The 16,054-nt window shown below is 45.2% G+C and overlaps 2 protein-coding genes across 2 annotated transcripts; one reads left to right on the forward strand and one right to left on the reverse strand.

The window, feature by feature from the left end:
- The first annotated feature begins 331 nt into the window (after window positions 1-331).
- On the forward strand, window positions 332-7,011 carry hmox1a (heme oxygenase 1a). The gene is made up of 12 exons (XM_064314239.1): window positions 332-523; window positions 892-943; window positions 1,477-1,588; window positions 2,203-2,418; window positions 2,571-2,843; window positions 2,953-3,040; window positions 3,520-3,571; window positions 3,786-3,897; window positions 4,553-4,768; window positions 5,328-5,600; window positions 6,033-6,108; window positions 6,478-7,011. Exons 2-12 carry the CDS (start codon window positions 894-896, stop codon window positions 6,597-6,599), a joined length of 1,590 nt encoding a protein of 529 aa, XP_064170309.1. The 5' UTR covers window positions 332-523; window positions 892-893; the 3' UTR covers window positions 6,600-7,011.
- A 156-nt stretch (window positions 7,012-7,167) lies between these two features.
- mcm5 (minichromosome maintenance complex component 5) lies at window positions 7,168-15,324 on the reverse strand. Its single transcript, XM_064314229.1, has 16 exons — window positions 14,810-15,324; window positions 14,352-14,478; window positions 14,069-14,197; window positions 13,627-13,799; window positions 13,137-13,292; window positions 12,657-12,829; window positions 11,838-12,009; window positions 11,554-11,665; window positions 11,025-11,168; window positions 10,584-10,649; window positions 9,938-10,114; window positions 9,418-9,530; window positions 8,947-9,075; window positions 8,279-8,421; window positions 7,969-8,096; window positions 7,168-7,691 (listed from the first exon to the last, which is right to left on the reverse strand). The coding sequence occupies exons 1-16, from the start codon at window positions 14,977-14,979 to the stop codon at window positions 7,590-7,592; spliced, it is 2,214 nt and encodes a 737-aa protein (XP_064170299.1). The 5' UTR covers window positions 14,980-15,324; the 3' UTR covers window positions 7,168-7,589.
- Window positions 15,325-16,054: the final 730 nt, after the last annotated feature.

Consider the following 16,054-nt stretch of genomic DNA (forward strand, 5'->3'; position numbering starts at 1 on the left):
AAGGCTGGAGTGACTATTTCTTAATGATAAGTAATAAAGCCTCCTGTTTTGCAGGCCATGGTTCAGCACACCCCACCACAGAGGTTAGTTGTTAAAACAAACAGAAAATCACTGCCACTCACATTCTTGCATGTATGACTTTTCCAAGGATTCAAAGTTCTCCTAATTTTGCTGAGTAACAGTTGTACCTCCCAGTCCCTCCTCCATTAGAAAAAAAAATCAGCGCAGTCATGTTTTGGAACCCCCCCACTTTTTTTATCAAGTGGAAGTCAACATTCTCACTTCCCGTTTTCTCTCAGCTGAATAGCACAGTGACGGGCCAGAAAGGGAGGGGAGAGGAGAGAGGTATAAAAAGGAGATGTCTGAGGACTGAACGACAAAGGACGGCAGTTAAAAAACGTATTCACAGAGGAGTGGAGACAAAACGCTAAGTTTAAGCTGAGCAAATCACTGCAGAAAAAAACATCAAGAGAGAAGCAGGGGACAGGAAGACTTCAGAGGCCACAAGCAACATACACCACAGGTGAGTAATGCACACACATTATGAATAATGCTATGTTGGCTTAATTGTAAGATTATTTTCATGAAAAGGATATAGTGTTTAACAGTGCACTGGATAGCCAACTCAGTGTGGGAAATGGCCACCTGTACAGCGCCAAATAAAATTATGAAGTGTTTCAGGACTTACACAGTGAAAAGAAAAAAAGTGGGGCAGGCAAAGCAGCAAATATTTTAGTCACATGCTTTTATAGTCAAATATGTAGACTGTCAAATTGTACACTGTCAATTTAAAAGTATGACAATTCTTTCTGTAATAGCTGTCTATTGGGTGTCAAATGCATCACACTGCAGTCTTTATTGCTTGCATGACCCATTCTCCTTCTCTTGTAGAGATGGAAGCAGACATGAAGAAGGTAACAGAGAAAGTGAAGGGCACAGACAGGTAATGTCTATCTCTCCCTGATATGACCTCCGACACTCATTCACCATACAGAGCCTTACATTAGAGTGCACCTACCTGCCAAGTCTATACAAGCCTTTTTTGGTCTGATCTCATTACCAAGTTAACTTTAAGACTCTCCCCCTCTCCATTAAATGTTTGGTTTCATTTTGAGTTTTGATGGTACATATTTGACATACTCACAGTTTTGTCAAAGCAGAAGTAACAACAGAAAACATGATTGCACAGCCAGTATTAAAGGTACTGACTGTTTTCTCTGACTGCATTTGGTATGTCTGAATAAATATCTAAGGATATATCTAATGCCAAAATTAAAAATAAATAAATAAATGCAAGAAAAATGTAAAAACATAAATACTGTTATTTCTTTGTTGGTCTCTGTACAATGTATAACATCCCTACACATTGCTAACATAATGTTTTTGTGACACACTGCATTAAACTCACAGTGCGCGTGTGCTTCAGTCAGCTGCTGTGACTGTGCTGTGCTCACACATCTCTGTCTCCCTCTCCAGTGACCTGTCAGAACAGATTAAAGCTGTGACTAAGGACAGTCACGTCAGAGCTGAGAACACAGAACTCATGCTGAGCTACCAGAGAGGACATATAACTCTCCCACAGTACAAGGTAATCCATAGCGCACTATCAATTGTAGGAAAACATGGGAGCCAAGTGCAGGTAACCCTGCTGAAATGTCTCACCTTGTAGTAGGCCAATGTGCGATAACCTTGTCTATCCTCTAATCCAGTTAAAGTGTTGACAGTCTCCTACAGTTGTTGGTTTTCGTTGATCTGTACTTGGGGAACAGACCGACTAGTTCCTTTATTATATTAAGCAGCCTATGATAAAATGAAGATGTTACTGTATGTATTTTCTACATACAAAAGTACAGAGGAATAAATTGAACTTGAAGCATGCAGGAATACATGACTAAACTGCACCAATGTCCTGCAACTGCTTTCTCATGGATAACCGGTTCAGTTCATAACTTACCATGCAAATACAATGTAAATGTGAGCTTGTACCATAATTAAATATGAAAAAACACATTTACTTCTAAAGTTACCGCTGAAAAAAAAAAGGTTGGCTGTGAGTCAGTCCTCCACTCAGGGCATGAAGTGCCTCTTTGTGAGAGGGAGTCATTATCAGTCATTAGAGTTCATGTTCCTCTCTGTGTTCATGGACATGTGTATTGAGTGATGTTCATTAACCTCTCTTTTTCTCTGCCCCTCTCTCTAAAGCTCCTGCTGTGCTCACTGTATGAGATCTATAGAGCCCTGGAGGAGGAACTGGACAGAAATTCTGCCAACCCAGGCGTAGCGCCAATTTACTTCCCCCAGGAACTTGCCCGAAAGGAGGCACTAGAGAACGACCTTGAGTTCCTCCTTGGACAAGGCTGGAAGGAGAAGATCACAGTCCCTGTAGCTACACACAAATATGTACAGAGACTGAGACAGGTACTAAGAGAGTTACTGTAACAGCATGGGCAATCCTGGATAGGATTTATTTTAATTATATACATCGCTATACATATAAATTATATGCATGTAAATTATTTACATGTCTGTATGTGTTGTTGTAGTCACCCTCCTGTGTTTCTCCCTTACAGATTGGGAAAGAAAACCCCACGTTGTTGGTGGCCCATGCCTACACCCGTTACCTGGGTGACCTGTCAGGTGGGCAGGTCCTGGGGCGTATTACCCAGAAGTCTTTGGGGCTGAGCAGCGGGGAGGGTCTGTCCTTCTTCTCGTTCCCTGGAGTGAGCAGTCCCAACCGCTTCAAGCAGCTGTACAGGAGCAGGATGAACAGTGTGGAGCTGACGGAGGAAGAGAGAGAGGGAGTGCTGGAGGAGGCTGTCCGAGCATTCGAGTTTAACATCCAGGTGAGAGAGACAGACGGGAGAGAGGGAGGGACACAAAAGGGGAGAGTTGTTTGGTTGTATTATTGAGTGCAGTGGTAGTAATCCACGGTTTCTCGCTTGTGTTGTGCAGGTTTTTGATGACCTGCAGAAAATGCTGACAGTCACAGAGGCCGACGCCAACTGGCAACGCCGACAGGCGCAACACTCCAGTAAAGATGGTAAGACACACTGATCCACTGCTCAAATACAGTGGCAGGGCTCAAAGTAGACTAGTGGACTTCTTGTGAAAGCATGTCACACAGGGGAGGACAGCAAAGTTACATAGAACTGTGCAGACCTCAGTTAAGTGCACAATGACACGTTAAAGTGAATGAACATTTAAACAGGACATAAACCTAGGAGCTTCACATTCCATATCGGTTAACTGGATAATCACGTAGTCTCATTTATCACACGGTGCCACTGGTCCTGTTGAAATGCCGCTAAATGTACTTAATCCTGTTACATGAAAGCCAATTTACAGTTGTGTTAAAGGAATAAGTGTGCGAACACCCTGTGCAATTATCAGAATTTTGCAGCATGTACAGATGCACAGATCAGATGCAGGTTTTCCCACGTCACCCAGCTCTTGAGCTGTTTTATTGTTGTATGTTACTATGATCAATTAACCTGGTGTTGCACTATTGTCTGGTCACAGGTGTTGAGACTGTCAAGAACAGACTGACGGAAAAAGTACAGATAAGTAGCAGGTGATGCATGTTCTCTACTCTCACTAGACAAAATACTGTGTGCGCCCAGTACGGCCTCTGTTGGAACTGTTAACCTACCCTGGCATACAACCATTACTACCTCACTTCCTGTCCTCCTTTTACACCTACTCACAGTGCAAATATTTGCTGTTAGTTATTTTACTTCAGTCAATATGACTATATGTTATTAACACACCTTATTCTCTCCCTCCAGTGACCTATCAGAACAGATTAAAGCTGTGACTAAGGACAGTCACGTCAGAGCTGAGAACACAGAACTTATGCTGAGCTACCAAAGGGGACATATAACTCTCCCACAATACAAGGTAATCCATAACCCTCTATCAATAACTGCACAACATGCACAAAGCTATTCTTGAGAATACGTGACTGAATCACACCCATGTCCTAGAACAGGGCTGCACAACCCTTTTCCTAGAGATCTACCATCCAGTAGCTTTTCACTCCAGCTCTAACAAAGCACACCTAATTCAACAGATGAGATCTCCTTGAACTGCTAATTAGTATTATCAGGTGTGTGAAATTAGGGTTAAAATGACAACCTACAGGACAGTAGATCTCCAGGAACAGGGTTGGGCACCCCTGTCCTAAAATAACATTTTCATTTGAAAAAAGTGGTTCAGTATATCAACGTATTGTACCAGACACATTTAATCTCCAGTATAGCTCATTTTATTTTGAATTCATATTTGTTTCTATTCAGAGTTTTAATTAGGTACTCATTGATATCAAAGTCTGGTTGTCGGGGTGTGATCAGTGCAGTCATTCAGATTGCATTCATTGTCTCCATTCTCTCCGTCTCTCCATGAGATTAACCGAGATTAACAGGGTTAAACAGTCCATATAAATGTGTATAATTGCAGTCCATTTACCATTAAACAATCAGAGATAATATTTTTCTATTAGGTGTATGGTGATTTTGACTAAGTGATGTTCATTACTTTCTTTTTCTCTTTCTAGTTCCTGTTGTGTTCACTCTATGAGATCTACAGAGCTCTGGAGGAGGAGCTGGACAGAAACTCCTCCCACCCAGGTGTTGCACCAATTTACTTCCCCCAGGAACTGGCACGACAAGAGACACTGGAGAAGGACCTCGAGTTCCTGCTTGGAAAGAACTGGCAGGAGCGGATAGCAGTCCCTGCTGCTACACACAGATACACAGAGAGACTGAGACAGGTACTGAGCCTTACAGAACAAGTTGCCAGAACACCTTATACTACAGTTTTTTTTGTTCACTATACATTAGCAAAGGGCGGCACAGTGGTGCAGTGGGTAGCACTGTTGCCTCACAGCAAGGGTTCGAATCCAGCCTGGGCCTTTCTGTGTGGAGTTTGTATGATCTCCCTGTGCCCCGTGGGTTTCCTCCCACAGCCCCGACAGGTAAGCTAATTGGAAACTGTAAATTGGCCATAGGTATGAGTGTGTGAGTGAATGGTGTGTGTGCCCTGCGATAGATTGGCGGCCTGTCCTGGATGCATTACTGCCCAGGATAAGTGGGTATAGATAATGGATTGACACATTAGCAAGTTGTAACAGCTGCTGAATCTCTGTGACAACTGCTGAATCTCTGTGGTTTCCCAGAGATGAAACACCAAATCAGCATGCTCAACCAACTCATATCTTCTTCTTGTGGAAACAGCCATTTCATTTGTTAAACAGCTCTCACGGTTTTTAACTTATTATTTTTGTATCTGGGCTTTGTTAAATTTCACACTCCTGTGTTTCTTGTTCATAGATTGGCAAAGAAAACCCCATCTTGCTGGTGGCTCATGCCTACACCCGTTACCTGGGTGACCTGTCAGGTGGGCAGGTCTTGGGACGCATTACCCAGAAGTCCTTGGGGCTGAGCAGCGGCGAGGGTCTGTCCTTCTTCTCGTTCCCTGGAGTGAGCAGTCCCAACCGCTTCAAGCAGCTGTACAGGAGCAGGATGAACAGTGTGGAGCTGACAGAGGAGGAGAGAGAGGGAGTGCTGGAGGAGGCTGTCCGAGCATTCGAGTTTAACATCCAGGTGAGAGAGACAGACGGGAGGGAGGACAGCCTCATCTCTGATGGTGTAATTTGTGTATTCACTGAACTCTATGGTATTTGTATGGGATAATACCACACAATTATAGGCCTCTTTTTTGATTAATGCTACTGATTCTGCTGATTTGATCATTTGTGAATCAGGATCTTATCATGGGCTCAGGGAATATGCCAAGGCATCCACACGGCAAAGATCAGTTAGTCTGTTTTTCTGCACGGCAACCAACACCCTGCCAGCTTTAATTTTGCATCACAAAATACCATTTAAAGAGGGTAAAAGAGAGGAAGAAAGCTGCTATGCTGTGTACTGGAATTTCTAGGCCCATGAGTTGATGTAGATATTCTTAAGCACACTAGCATCAGTGATCTTGTGTTCAGTTGTGTAGTTGTCTGAATTAATCTTTTTGTGGGGTAGGTTTTTGATGACCTGCAGAAAATGCTTACAGTCACAGAAGAGACTGACGTCAGACACAGGCGCACGACGGGCAACGGTAAGGCCACGACCCGCACTGTAATGTGACAAATAGCATAATCAACCCAAACTTTGTGCACAAATTTATGAATGATTCATGAACATGCCAAGATTTCTGACACTGTAGCACAAAAACATTATCAAGCTTGTAACTGGCTATAGCACCACAGGAGTAATGTGGTTGGAAACCCCCATTTTGGAAAAGATAATGAGGCAGATAAAGGAAATATTGGAGAGGGTATTAAAAATCTGGGTATTAGAAATCCATTCTTCAAAGGTCCTTTAACACAGTTTTAAACTTTGATCAGCAACAGTTGTGTAGGGCTGCTTGAAATACAATGTCATGGCAACAAACCATAAAAAAAATATTTCCCCTTTCTTTTTCCAGGAGACCCATCAACTATGGCTTTTCAACTACCCACTTCATTGGTTTCCTCCTTATCTGTAACACGATTTGTCCTAGGAGTCTGCATCGTCTTGGCAGTCGCTGTGGGAATATACTTGCGATGACAATACAACTATCAGAACCATTCTGAACCTTCACTCACTGTATCGTGGACAGTATTAACTGTACTATTATGACAAGTGGCAACGCACAGGCTTTGACTGACAGATTCATTAACATTATAATTGTGCATACTGTAGCTCAAATTTATTTCCAAAGTATGTGAAGACTACCGCAGTAATTTACTGTTCTAATACTACTATTTCAGTTTAATAGGATTTGAAGTTACTGTAATCAAGTGTTCTGCACTGGGTCTATTGTAATAATGTTTATAATGTTGCAATACTTGAATGAAGTAAGCAAAATCGAGATTTCAAATACTGTCAAATTTCAACTGCTAGTTACCATGTAATCACTTTCTTGTATATGTACAAAAATTTTACACATCCAAATAAAACAAGGCAAATGAATTCTGTACATGGCGTCTGCAGATTATGTGCGGTCACAGTACAGATTACCATCCACACACAAATTCACATACAGACCAATCAAGTGTAGACAAATCTGACCAGGAAATGATTGCTACACACACATCTCAAACTTCACACACACAAAAGCAATACAAGCACTGTAAACATTGCTAAATGCCATCATTTATTTAGTTTTTCCCATTGCAAAAAAGGTGAAGTGCCAAACTACATTAACAATCAATACAGGGAAACAAATGTATTAACCCTTCCCACCCCAACCTGCACATACAATAACATGTAGGGAGGGGGTGCCAGAGACACAAAACTTTCTCCATCTCCAACTCACACACTGCAGATTAAAGAATAAAGGAAACGTAAAACAAGACCACAGCTCCTTTACAGATGTGACACCCCAAAGCCCGTCATCACAATCATCATTATTGTATATTGGCAACCATGTGGTCAGGATTAATGGCTTGGAGGTGGGCGTGGCTGTTCAGCTTGTCAGAAGAGCAGAATAAAGAATGACATACAGATTGAGCCAAACTATTTACAATGCCACAGCGTGCGCGTGTGTGTCTCTATCTATTTAACCCTGTAGAGGACCTTCCTCTGCATGCGGTGCTGCAGTTCACCCCTCCTCATCATCAGGTGCAGCACCTTGTAGATGGCCTGCTCTGGGTATTTCTGTACAGAGAGAGAGAAGCGAGGAAAACTGATCTGAGAACAGCCATCTCACAGAGACAAAACCGATCCAATGAGAAATAGCATTTTGAAGAGAGAAGAGCACAGAGCCAAAGGCTGATCTGAGAACAGGCGTGGCCGAGTTACCGGCAGTGCTCAGGCACTCAGGGCAGTGCTCAGGCACTCAGGGCAGTGCTCAGGCACTCAGGGCAGTGCTCAGGCACTCAGGGCAGCGCTCAGGCGCTCGGGCAGTGCTCAGGGGTGCACGGCTGAGGCTCACCTGTTTGGTGAAGTCCTGGATGATGCTGTGCTCGGAGACCTGGGAACCGATGGCGAAGCGTCTCTTGAGCTGCTTCTCAATGCGAGAGATCATCTCCTGGTCTTCCTGTGTGGTGAAGCCTTCCACACCTGAACACACAGGCGTACACCGTTAACACGCGTGTACACACAGGTTTACATACCCATAACAAGTCAAAACACAAACAATACTGGGCAGACACCCACACACATACACATACACATTATAGAAAATAAATACGGGGGAAGTGGCACGCTCCGGTGTGACAGACAGGACGGACGCACAGACATACCAGAGAGGCTGCCGGACAGCGCGGCGTCCAGGGTGGACACCTGGAAAAGACGAAGAGCCTCGTCCACCTCCTCCTCGCCAGCCACCGCCTGCAGCTTCATCTTAGCCAGAGACTCAGCAATCCGGATCACAGCCTCCAACTGCCTGAGGAGGGAGAGGGGGAAAGAGAGAGAGAGAGAGAGCGCGCGTTTCAGCACATTCTGATTCATCCATGTCAACATGGGGGGAGGATCGTGTGAATCGGCCATCATAGTACGCAGCAAGAGACTGGAAGTGCAACGTGTATGAATGTATGCAGTAGCTGCATATCAATGTTTGCAGACTGGAAAGGTACCAGGTTTGGTTTTTATTTAACTTTTATTTTACCAAGAGAGACTCAACCAACATTTTTTTGCAAGAGGCAGCACAATTAAAAGCCAGTACCTGTATAATGGCAGTGATAATGAGGCAAGGACGCTTACAACCATGGACAATAACGGTTCAGTAAGGTCCTGCCAGGCATGGTCATCGAGGTAAAGAATGAAGGAGTGTTCAGTTTTAGATGGGTGGTCGTGTGGTTGAGTATGGGTGAGTATGGTCAGGTGTGCACTGTTGTGGAAAGGTGAGTACATCTGGTGATGGTCGGTTGCAGGTGTGTCAGGCAGTCGTGAGTGAGCGGGTAGGACCTACCTGACCGTGATGGGGATGGAGGGCCTCCGGTCGCTCTCTCTCTCGTGCTCCCTCGCTCCGCTCCTCATCACCACGTATCGGTTCTTCAGCTTCTCTGCTGCTGCGGCCGACAGCCGAGGACCGCATTTTCTGTCAGGGAAAGCATTTTAAGGCTTACGGCCATTTTCTATCATCTAGGAGGGGAATACTGACTGTGAGCAGTAGCTTAATGAAAATTAATTAAAAATTCCTCCCTAATCGCCTCCTTCTGATTTGGAATGCCCTATTTGGTGTTTTACTAGCGCTCAATACCACACACTCCACCGTTAATGTGGGAGGGTACAGACAGGCACATGCACTGTCTGTGTAGATACCAGTCATGCAACCAGAACCTGAATTGATTTTCCATCATGGTGACCATGACCCCAGGAACTACAGTTCCCAGGATTCCCCCTCCTGTTCTAGTCCCAGTCAGACTGGAAGGCGACTCACATTCTGGCATAGGCGATGTACTTCTTCAGCGTGGCCAGTGAGATCTCTCCCTCCATGCCCTCCGTCTGAGTCTGAGCACTGAGGTGGACGTTCATCACGTGGCGCGCCAGGGTCTGGTGATGAGTGGGGAGGGGTCAATGAGGAGAGGTGGGGTCACAATGAGTACACACTTCAATAAATAAATAAATACATAAATAAAACTATGGGGGGGGGGGGGGGGGAGTTGCATTATCTGTAACACAAAACTGGAGGTCCAGGAGGGCCAGTGTCTGCTAAGTTTCACTGCTTTACAGCACTTTAATGATTCATGGAAGTTGTTGATTGCCTACAGGCTGCACACATCATTTCACACCTTGCTAAAAGCTTAGCAGCCGACTGAAATGAAACTACAGAAAACGGCAAGCATTGCAGCCCTCCAAGACTGGAATTTGGTACCTTGTCTTATGGCAAGGATATTGCAGCTAATTAAGAATACCTGACAAGACAAACAGACAGACAGGAACCCGGGCACTTGTCTCACCATGTCCCTCTCCTGGTCATGCTGATCCTTGATGATGAAAATCATGTCGAATCGGGACAGGATGGTGGGCATGAAGTCGATGTTGTCCTCGCCCTTGGTGTCGTCCCAGCGACCGAACACCGAGTTAGCAGCAGCTAGCACAGAGCAGCGCGAGTTCAGGGTGGTGGTGATGCCGGCCTGTAAGGGGTGGAGTCAGAGGGGCGGGGTTATGACGATTAATAGCGTGCACTCGGTCCATGTGAAATGCAGCCAAAATGAACCACTTCTACCAGCACCAGTGAACAGTTTTTTTTTACTTAAACCTTTCACCTGCTACATGCAGCATTTACAACTGAAAATCATTGTGATTGAAAAGCTTTAAACATGCTGATCGCACTGATGAAAACATAAAACACATATGGAACTTGAGTAATGGTGGAAATGTGCGAGAACATGACTGCAAATTGCGCAGCAGCTAACATACTTAAAACAAAAACACACTCTCACACACACACACACACTAAATTCATGTGTCTGACATACATGAACTTAAACAAAGCTTGTGAACACACAACACTGGGAGCCGGCATGGGGCTTATGCTATGGGGACCACACGGCAAACCAGAAGGTGACCGCACATTGACCACACATCCAGGAAGGACCGTACCTTGGCGATAGAGATGGTCTGCTGCTCCATGGCTTCGTGGATGGCCACTCGGTCATCCTCCCTCATCTGAAAAGCACAGACAGATGGGCACAGTCCCTCCCACTGCAGCACACAGGCTTTAGGTTCTGCTGATCCAGGATCAGTTTATCAATCCAGCCAGCAAACCCCAACTGACTTGTGGGAAAAGTATCCAGAAACAGGTTTATGTAGCCGTAAATGTAAAGCTCAACTAGGGACAGTGCTTGCAGACAGAATCCATTTTTTGCAAACACAGCTATATATTTTGTGTAATAAAACATGTAACTTCTGTAAGATTAGAAAGTCAAAATGGAGACAAAATACACTGACTAGAACCGGGTCAAATAATAAATTTAATTAACAAACACACAATTCAGGAAAAAATGGATTAATGTGAAACATTTTAACCGCCAGCCCACTCACCTTGTCAAACTCGTCAATGCAGACCACGCCCCCGTCAGCCAGCACCATGGCGCCCCCCTCCATGACGAACCCGCGGGTGTGGGGGTCCCGAAGGACGGAGGCCGTGAGACCGGCCGCGCTGCTGCCCTTACCCGAGGTATACACCTGAGCGAGCGAGGGAGGGAGAGAGAGGGGGAGCAAACGGTCAGTACCTCACACGCAAACAACCTGCCTGGGGGACCCACAATCCCACTTAGCAATAAGAGCACTGCAGTGGGAGCCAGCCATTTTTTCCCCTCAACTATGTGAACAGAAATGCATCTCAAATAAAAGGCAACCAAAATGGTTGATCAAGAGTAAGGAGAATGCCAGGCCCTTTGCAACATCATCAGTAGTTAGAAATGACTGGTATGCTGATAAGCAATGATAAGTGCCAGTTAACATGTTACCAATATGGCGCTTAAGTTTGTTTTTTAACCTTTAGTGGAGATGTTCTTTATCAAATAAATTTAATAGCAACTGTAAATTTCACTAGCAAGGCTCCCCTCACCCCGATTGGAGAACACCGCTCCACAAACTTCAGCAGCTGGGACTTGGCCGTGCCGGGATCCCCCAACATCAGGAGATTAATATCCCCCCTACGCGTCAGGCCGTCTGGCAACCTGCACAAAGGGAGTATTACAATCACACAGACTGATGTAATCAATTAATTTACTTTCAATTGTTAAATACAGATTTGACCCGTTAACATGCGGGTTACAAGCAATTTACAATAGCCAATTTTGGCATCTGCTGGACACCGTAATGTTCCGCTAACAGAGTAAAGGGACGCGCCTCTTCCTGGAGCCGCCGAAGAGCAGGCAGGCGATGGCCTTCTTCAGGTCTTCACTGCCGTAGATGGAGGGAGCGAGGGAGCGGGCCAGGGACAGGTAGACGGAGGGGGAGGCAGCTAGCGCCCTGAGTTCCTCTTCCTCCTGAGGGGTCACGGACCCCGTGGCACCGCGTCCTGAGGGGGAAGAGGAACTCGTTACCACGAGCACCGCACAACCACATTCCATATACACCACCATTCACACATCTAACGCTACGTTCTCAAATTCATTACGCTTCTCATAGCACTGTGTCCTTATATTCCCCCCCCCCACCTACTATGGCACTTAACAGCACACTGTAGGTTTGTTTAATGACAGTCAAATTTAACACTAATGCCTCACTCTGGACTGGGGTGTCTGCTGAACAACTGAAAGCAAAGTCAAGTAATAGACTAGAGGCTCTAGACCAAACTGTGTACCTCACTGACAGACTCCTACAAGAACATCTTAGCAGAGTCAACATCAGATCTCGTTTCCTTAATGGTCACTTTTAATTTACTCATTTAGCAGATTCTTTTCACCCAGGCCATTACAAAAAATACCACCACATGCACCAAACAAGGGTAACTACAAGCATCAGAACAGAGAAACACTGCAGATATTTTGTGCAAAGCTGTCACCACACAAATAAATGAACAAAACCAAAAGCACAAATACTTAGACAATTCCTTTCTACTACTCCATATTAGAAAGGCAAAGGAGTACTAATAACACAGTGTAGTAACTGTAAATTAGACCAATCACAGCCAGCCTTTGGGCGTGACCTGCTCTCCTGTCATACCTGCTCCCTCGGTGTTCACCTGGATGCCCACCACGCGCAGGTAGGAGGAGCGTATGCCCACGCCCGCCCCTTTCTCCCGGCCACCCTTGGCCTTCGTCTGGGCCCCTTTCTTAATGGAATAGATCCCCATGACAGTCACCCGGTTCCCCGGGACCACACGATCACACAGGTACCTGAGAAAGACAGGCACAGGTGAGTGCAAGCAAGAGCCCAAACGCTGCAATGAATACAATTTCACTTTTGTATGCGAAAAGCTCCCATCCTTGGGCAAGGCTAGAGTCAAGTGTTCACCGCCCTGACAGGCTGTAGGGAACACTGGCAGGGTCTGGATTCGATACCAGACAATGGGGCCTGTAACAGCAGCTGAACAGAATTAGCCACCCAGCAGCCACTGGGTAACTGTGTTTACACACGTGCAAGTGAATGGCATGGCTTAGGTATGTGTTAAGAGGAACGTGCGTGTGCGCGTGTGCGTGTTACCTGTCGCAATAGAGCTGCAGGTGTCGGGGCATTTCTCCGTGGGGTACAGCGTCAGGGGACTCCTGCAGGCGTTGCGTCTGGAAGTCAACGCACACGCAGCGGTCCGGAATGATGAAGTACGGGTCCACAGGACACTTCACCCGCCCGGCCTGCTCACTGCAGGATGGGGAATGGAGAGGACACTTACAAATCTATCTTTTTTTTTTTAAGCGAGCAGGAGCCTATTATGACATCACCCATTTTGTAGTGGTGAAAAGCCATAACCATGGCAACCTATAGTGTAAGGTTTACCTTTAACCATTAAAGACTGTGCACCCAATTTGCTACAACCGACATTTCCCCCAGAGTGATTGCACTTCGTTTAAGGAGAGTAATCTGTAATTTCACAATTCTACAACCTTTATTTAAACCTGAAACACACAAGCACTTCCTGTGTCCATTACAGAGTGCAGCAGCAGGGAGGGTGGCGGAGGGGGGGGGGGGGACTCACGTGTTGCACTTGCGGGGGAGGGCATAGCCCTGCAGGCCGGGGGGCAGGGGGATGTTGCTGATGACAGAGCGGCAGCCGCGGCACTGCAGGCACACGCGCGTGGCCTTCGCCCGCACCGCCGTGGACGAGATGATGATCCCCGGGATTTTCACCAGACGGGACACCTGCTCAGACTGAAGGGGCGGAGAGAAGTAGTCAGGGAGGAGTGAGTGTGCGTGGGATACCTAAAGCATGTGCCTTCATGATCCTTCACATTAGTTAAAGGGAAAGTGAGACTTCACACATCCCATAATGAACAGAGGTCCCATGCAAAGGGATCACTGATGAACCACTCAGTAGTATTAAAAGTATTAACTTGCAAGTATGCACAGCTAATATATTTGCCAGCAAATATACACCTTCCCTAAACACTGGTAAGCCCCCACCTTCACCCCCGTCTCACCTTGAGGTTTCGGATGGAGGCTGGGTGGGCATCGCTCTTCAGCATCACCTGGATGTCCTGCACCACCTCCTCCCCGACTGGGCGGGGTCGAGTCACCTCATCCGCCACCTCCTGTGCCGCCTCCTCCAGCTGCCGAAAAGAATGAAAGTGCAATAAATAAAACAAGGCGGGGGTGTATACGCCTACACACCAAGTGTATTAGCGAATTCACGTGAATTCATTGTGAGAACATCAGGGTCACCAATGCGTGCAATCATTCATAAATACCACAAAAAGACCTCACCATAGGCAGGTTCTCGGAAGGTAGTTTATAGAGGCAGTCGGAGAGGTCCTCGTCAAAGCTGGCCAGGTCCTCCATCTCCACCTCTATCCAGTACTCGCCCAGAGTGTAGTGCCTCTTCAGATCATCACTGAAACACAACCGTACCGACTGTCAGTCACACCAATTTAGCCAACAAAATACACAGCCACCTCACGCGGTAGCCAAAACCAGCCATCTAGCAACATTTCTTCGGGGAAAAAATGTAAAAACCTCTGAAATTAGCCGTCGCGTGATAAGAGTAGTAAAGGTCAGTTTCCAAGATACCAGTAGCCTATTGCGCTAATGCACTTAAAACCTCATGGTCGCTAGTTAGCGAATATTTGCCAATTTCATGTAACACGTATCTAAATAGGAAAGTTTTTGACAGGGTTGAATCGTTGGACACAGAGGCAATTTAATTATTGGGAACTTCTGCTTACCGGTATTTATAGGTGAACCCCGTTCGATCAGTGCCAACTCTGAACTGCCTAAGAAACTCCCGGAATCTCTTCTTGAGCTGACTCCGCTTAACAGCTCCGTCATCCGCCGGTCCATCTATGCCGCCGAAGCTGTCACTGTAATACACTCCAGCGTCGTCGAAACCGGACATACTGCACCAACTGATTTATTTCAGTTAATTACGGATAAACTATTTTTTATATTGTGCAAAGTCCTGTTGATATTGTTAGCAAGGCAAACAATAGCAACCAACGAAGTTGTGCTGGTTAGCTGAACTACAACTGTATGTTAACTACAGTTGGGAAGTAAGACTTTTTGCTGTAGAAAATCCGCTGTCTGCAAGTCAAAGATGCTAATAACAATACAAAAGTATATGCTGAAAAATAGACCCGTCTTTGTTGGATAGATGTTTGAAATACTGCCCTACGCATTTACTATCCTTCCTCTCCCGGTGCTGCTGCCTTCTGCAACTTTCGCGGCAAAACTTTACGTCACGCTTTTACGTACATCCCCTGCACACTGACAAACGAAGTCATTGGTATAAAGATAACGGTTAAAGTGAGTTCCTGACGGCCATTCGCTGGAAATTGTTGATAGAAACGCCTTCTATTTCTGGAAGGTGGAGCTTTATAGCTTTGGTGGCGGGAAAGGGTTGTTTCGGGATAATATGGCGGTAACAAGAAGTAGTCTGAATTGCCCGACGAAAATGAGTCCTGTCTGTATTTTGCCAAAACATTCGCTGTTCATCTCATACGAAATTTTGATTATATTCATATCTGCATGGAAAAATTAATATGGACAACAAAAGTGTCTAAATCCGTAAGAAAGATATTACCATATCAATAATAAGTTAAATATACAGTAGTTTTTAAAGATCATTGCATTTACCTTGATATATTGCAAGGTGTGTTTGTTTCGATTCGATTCGTAGTGTAGGAAAAACTAAAAATAATATAAAAATACTTTCACATAAAAAAATAATTTCACTTGTTGCAATGGTACACGCGCTATGCTGTAAGCAGTTTAAAAGAACAAATTGCTTCTGAGGCAATTGGGCACCATCACAAGACTTAAATGTAAAAAAATAATTGACAGGCACTGAAACATTTTTCGAAATGAATATTAACAGTTGTTTGTCACAAACCAACAGTCCTTTAATATCGTAATTTACACTTTATTTTGCATTTCTGTTGCAAAATGTGTAATTGTTTACGTTTGATGGACTC

This window comes from Anguilla rostrata, chromosome 17 (assembly GCF_018555375.3).
Source record: "Anguilla rostrata isolate EN2019 chromosome 17, ASM1855537v3, whole genome shotgun sequence".
Lineage (NCBI taxonomy): Eukaryota > Metazoa > Chordata > Actinopteri > Anguilliformes > Anguillidae > Anguilla > Anguilla rostrata.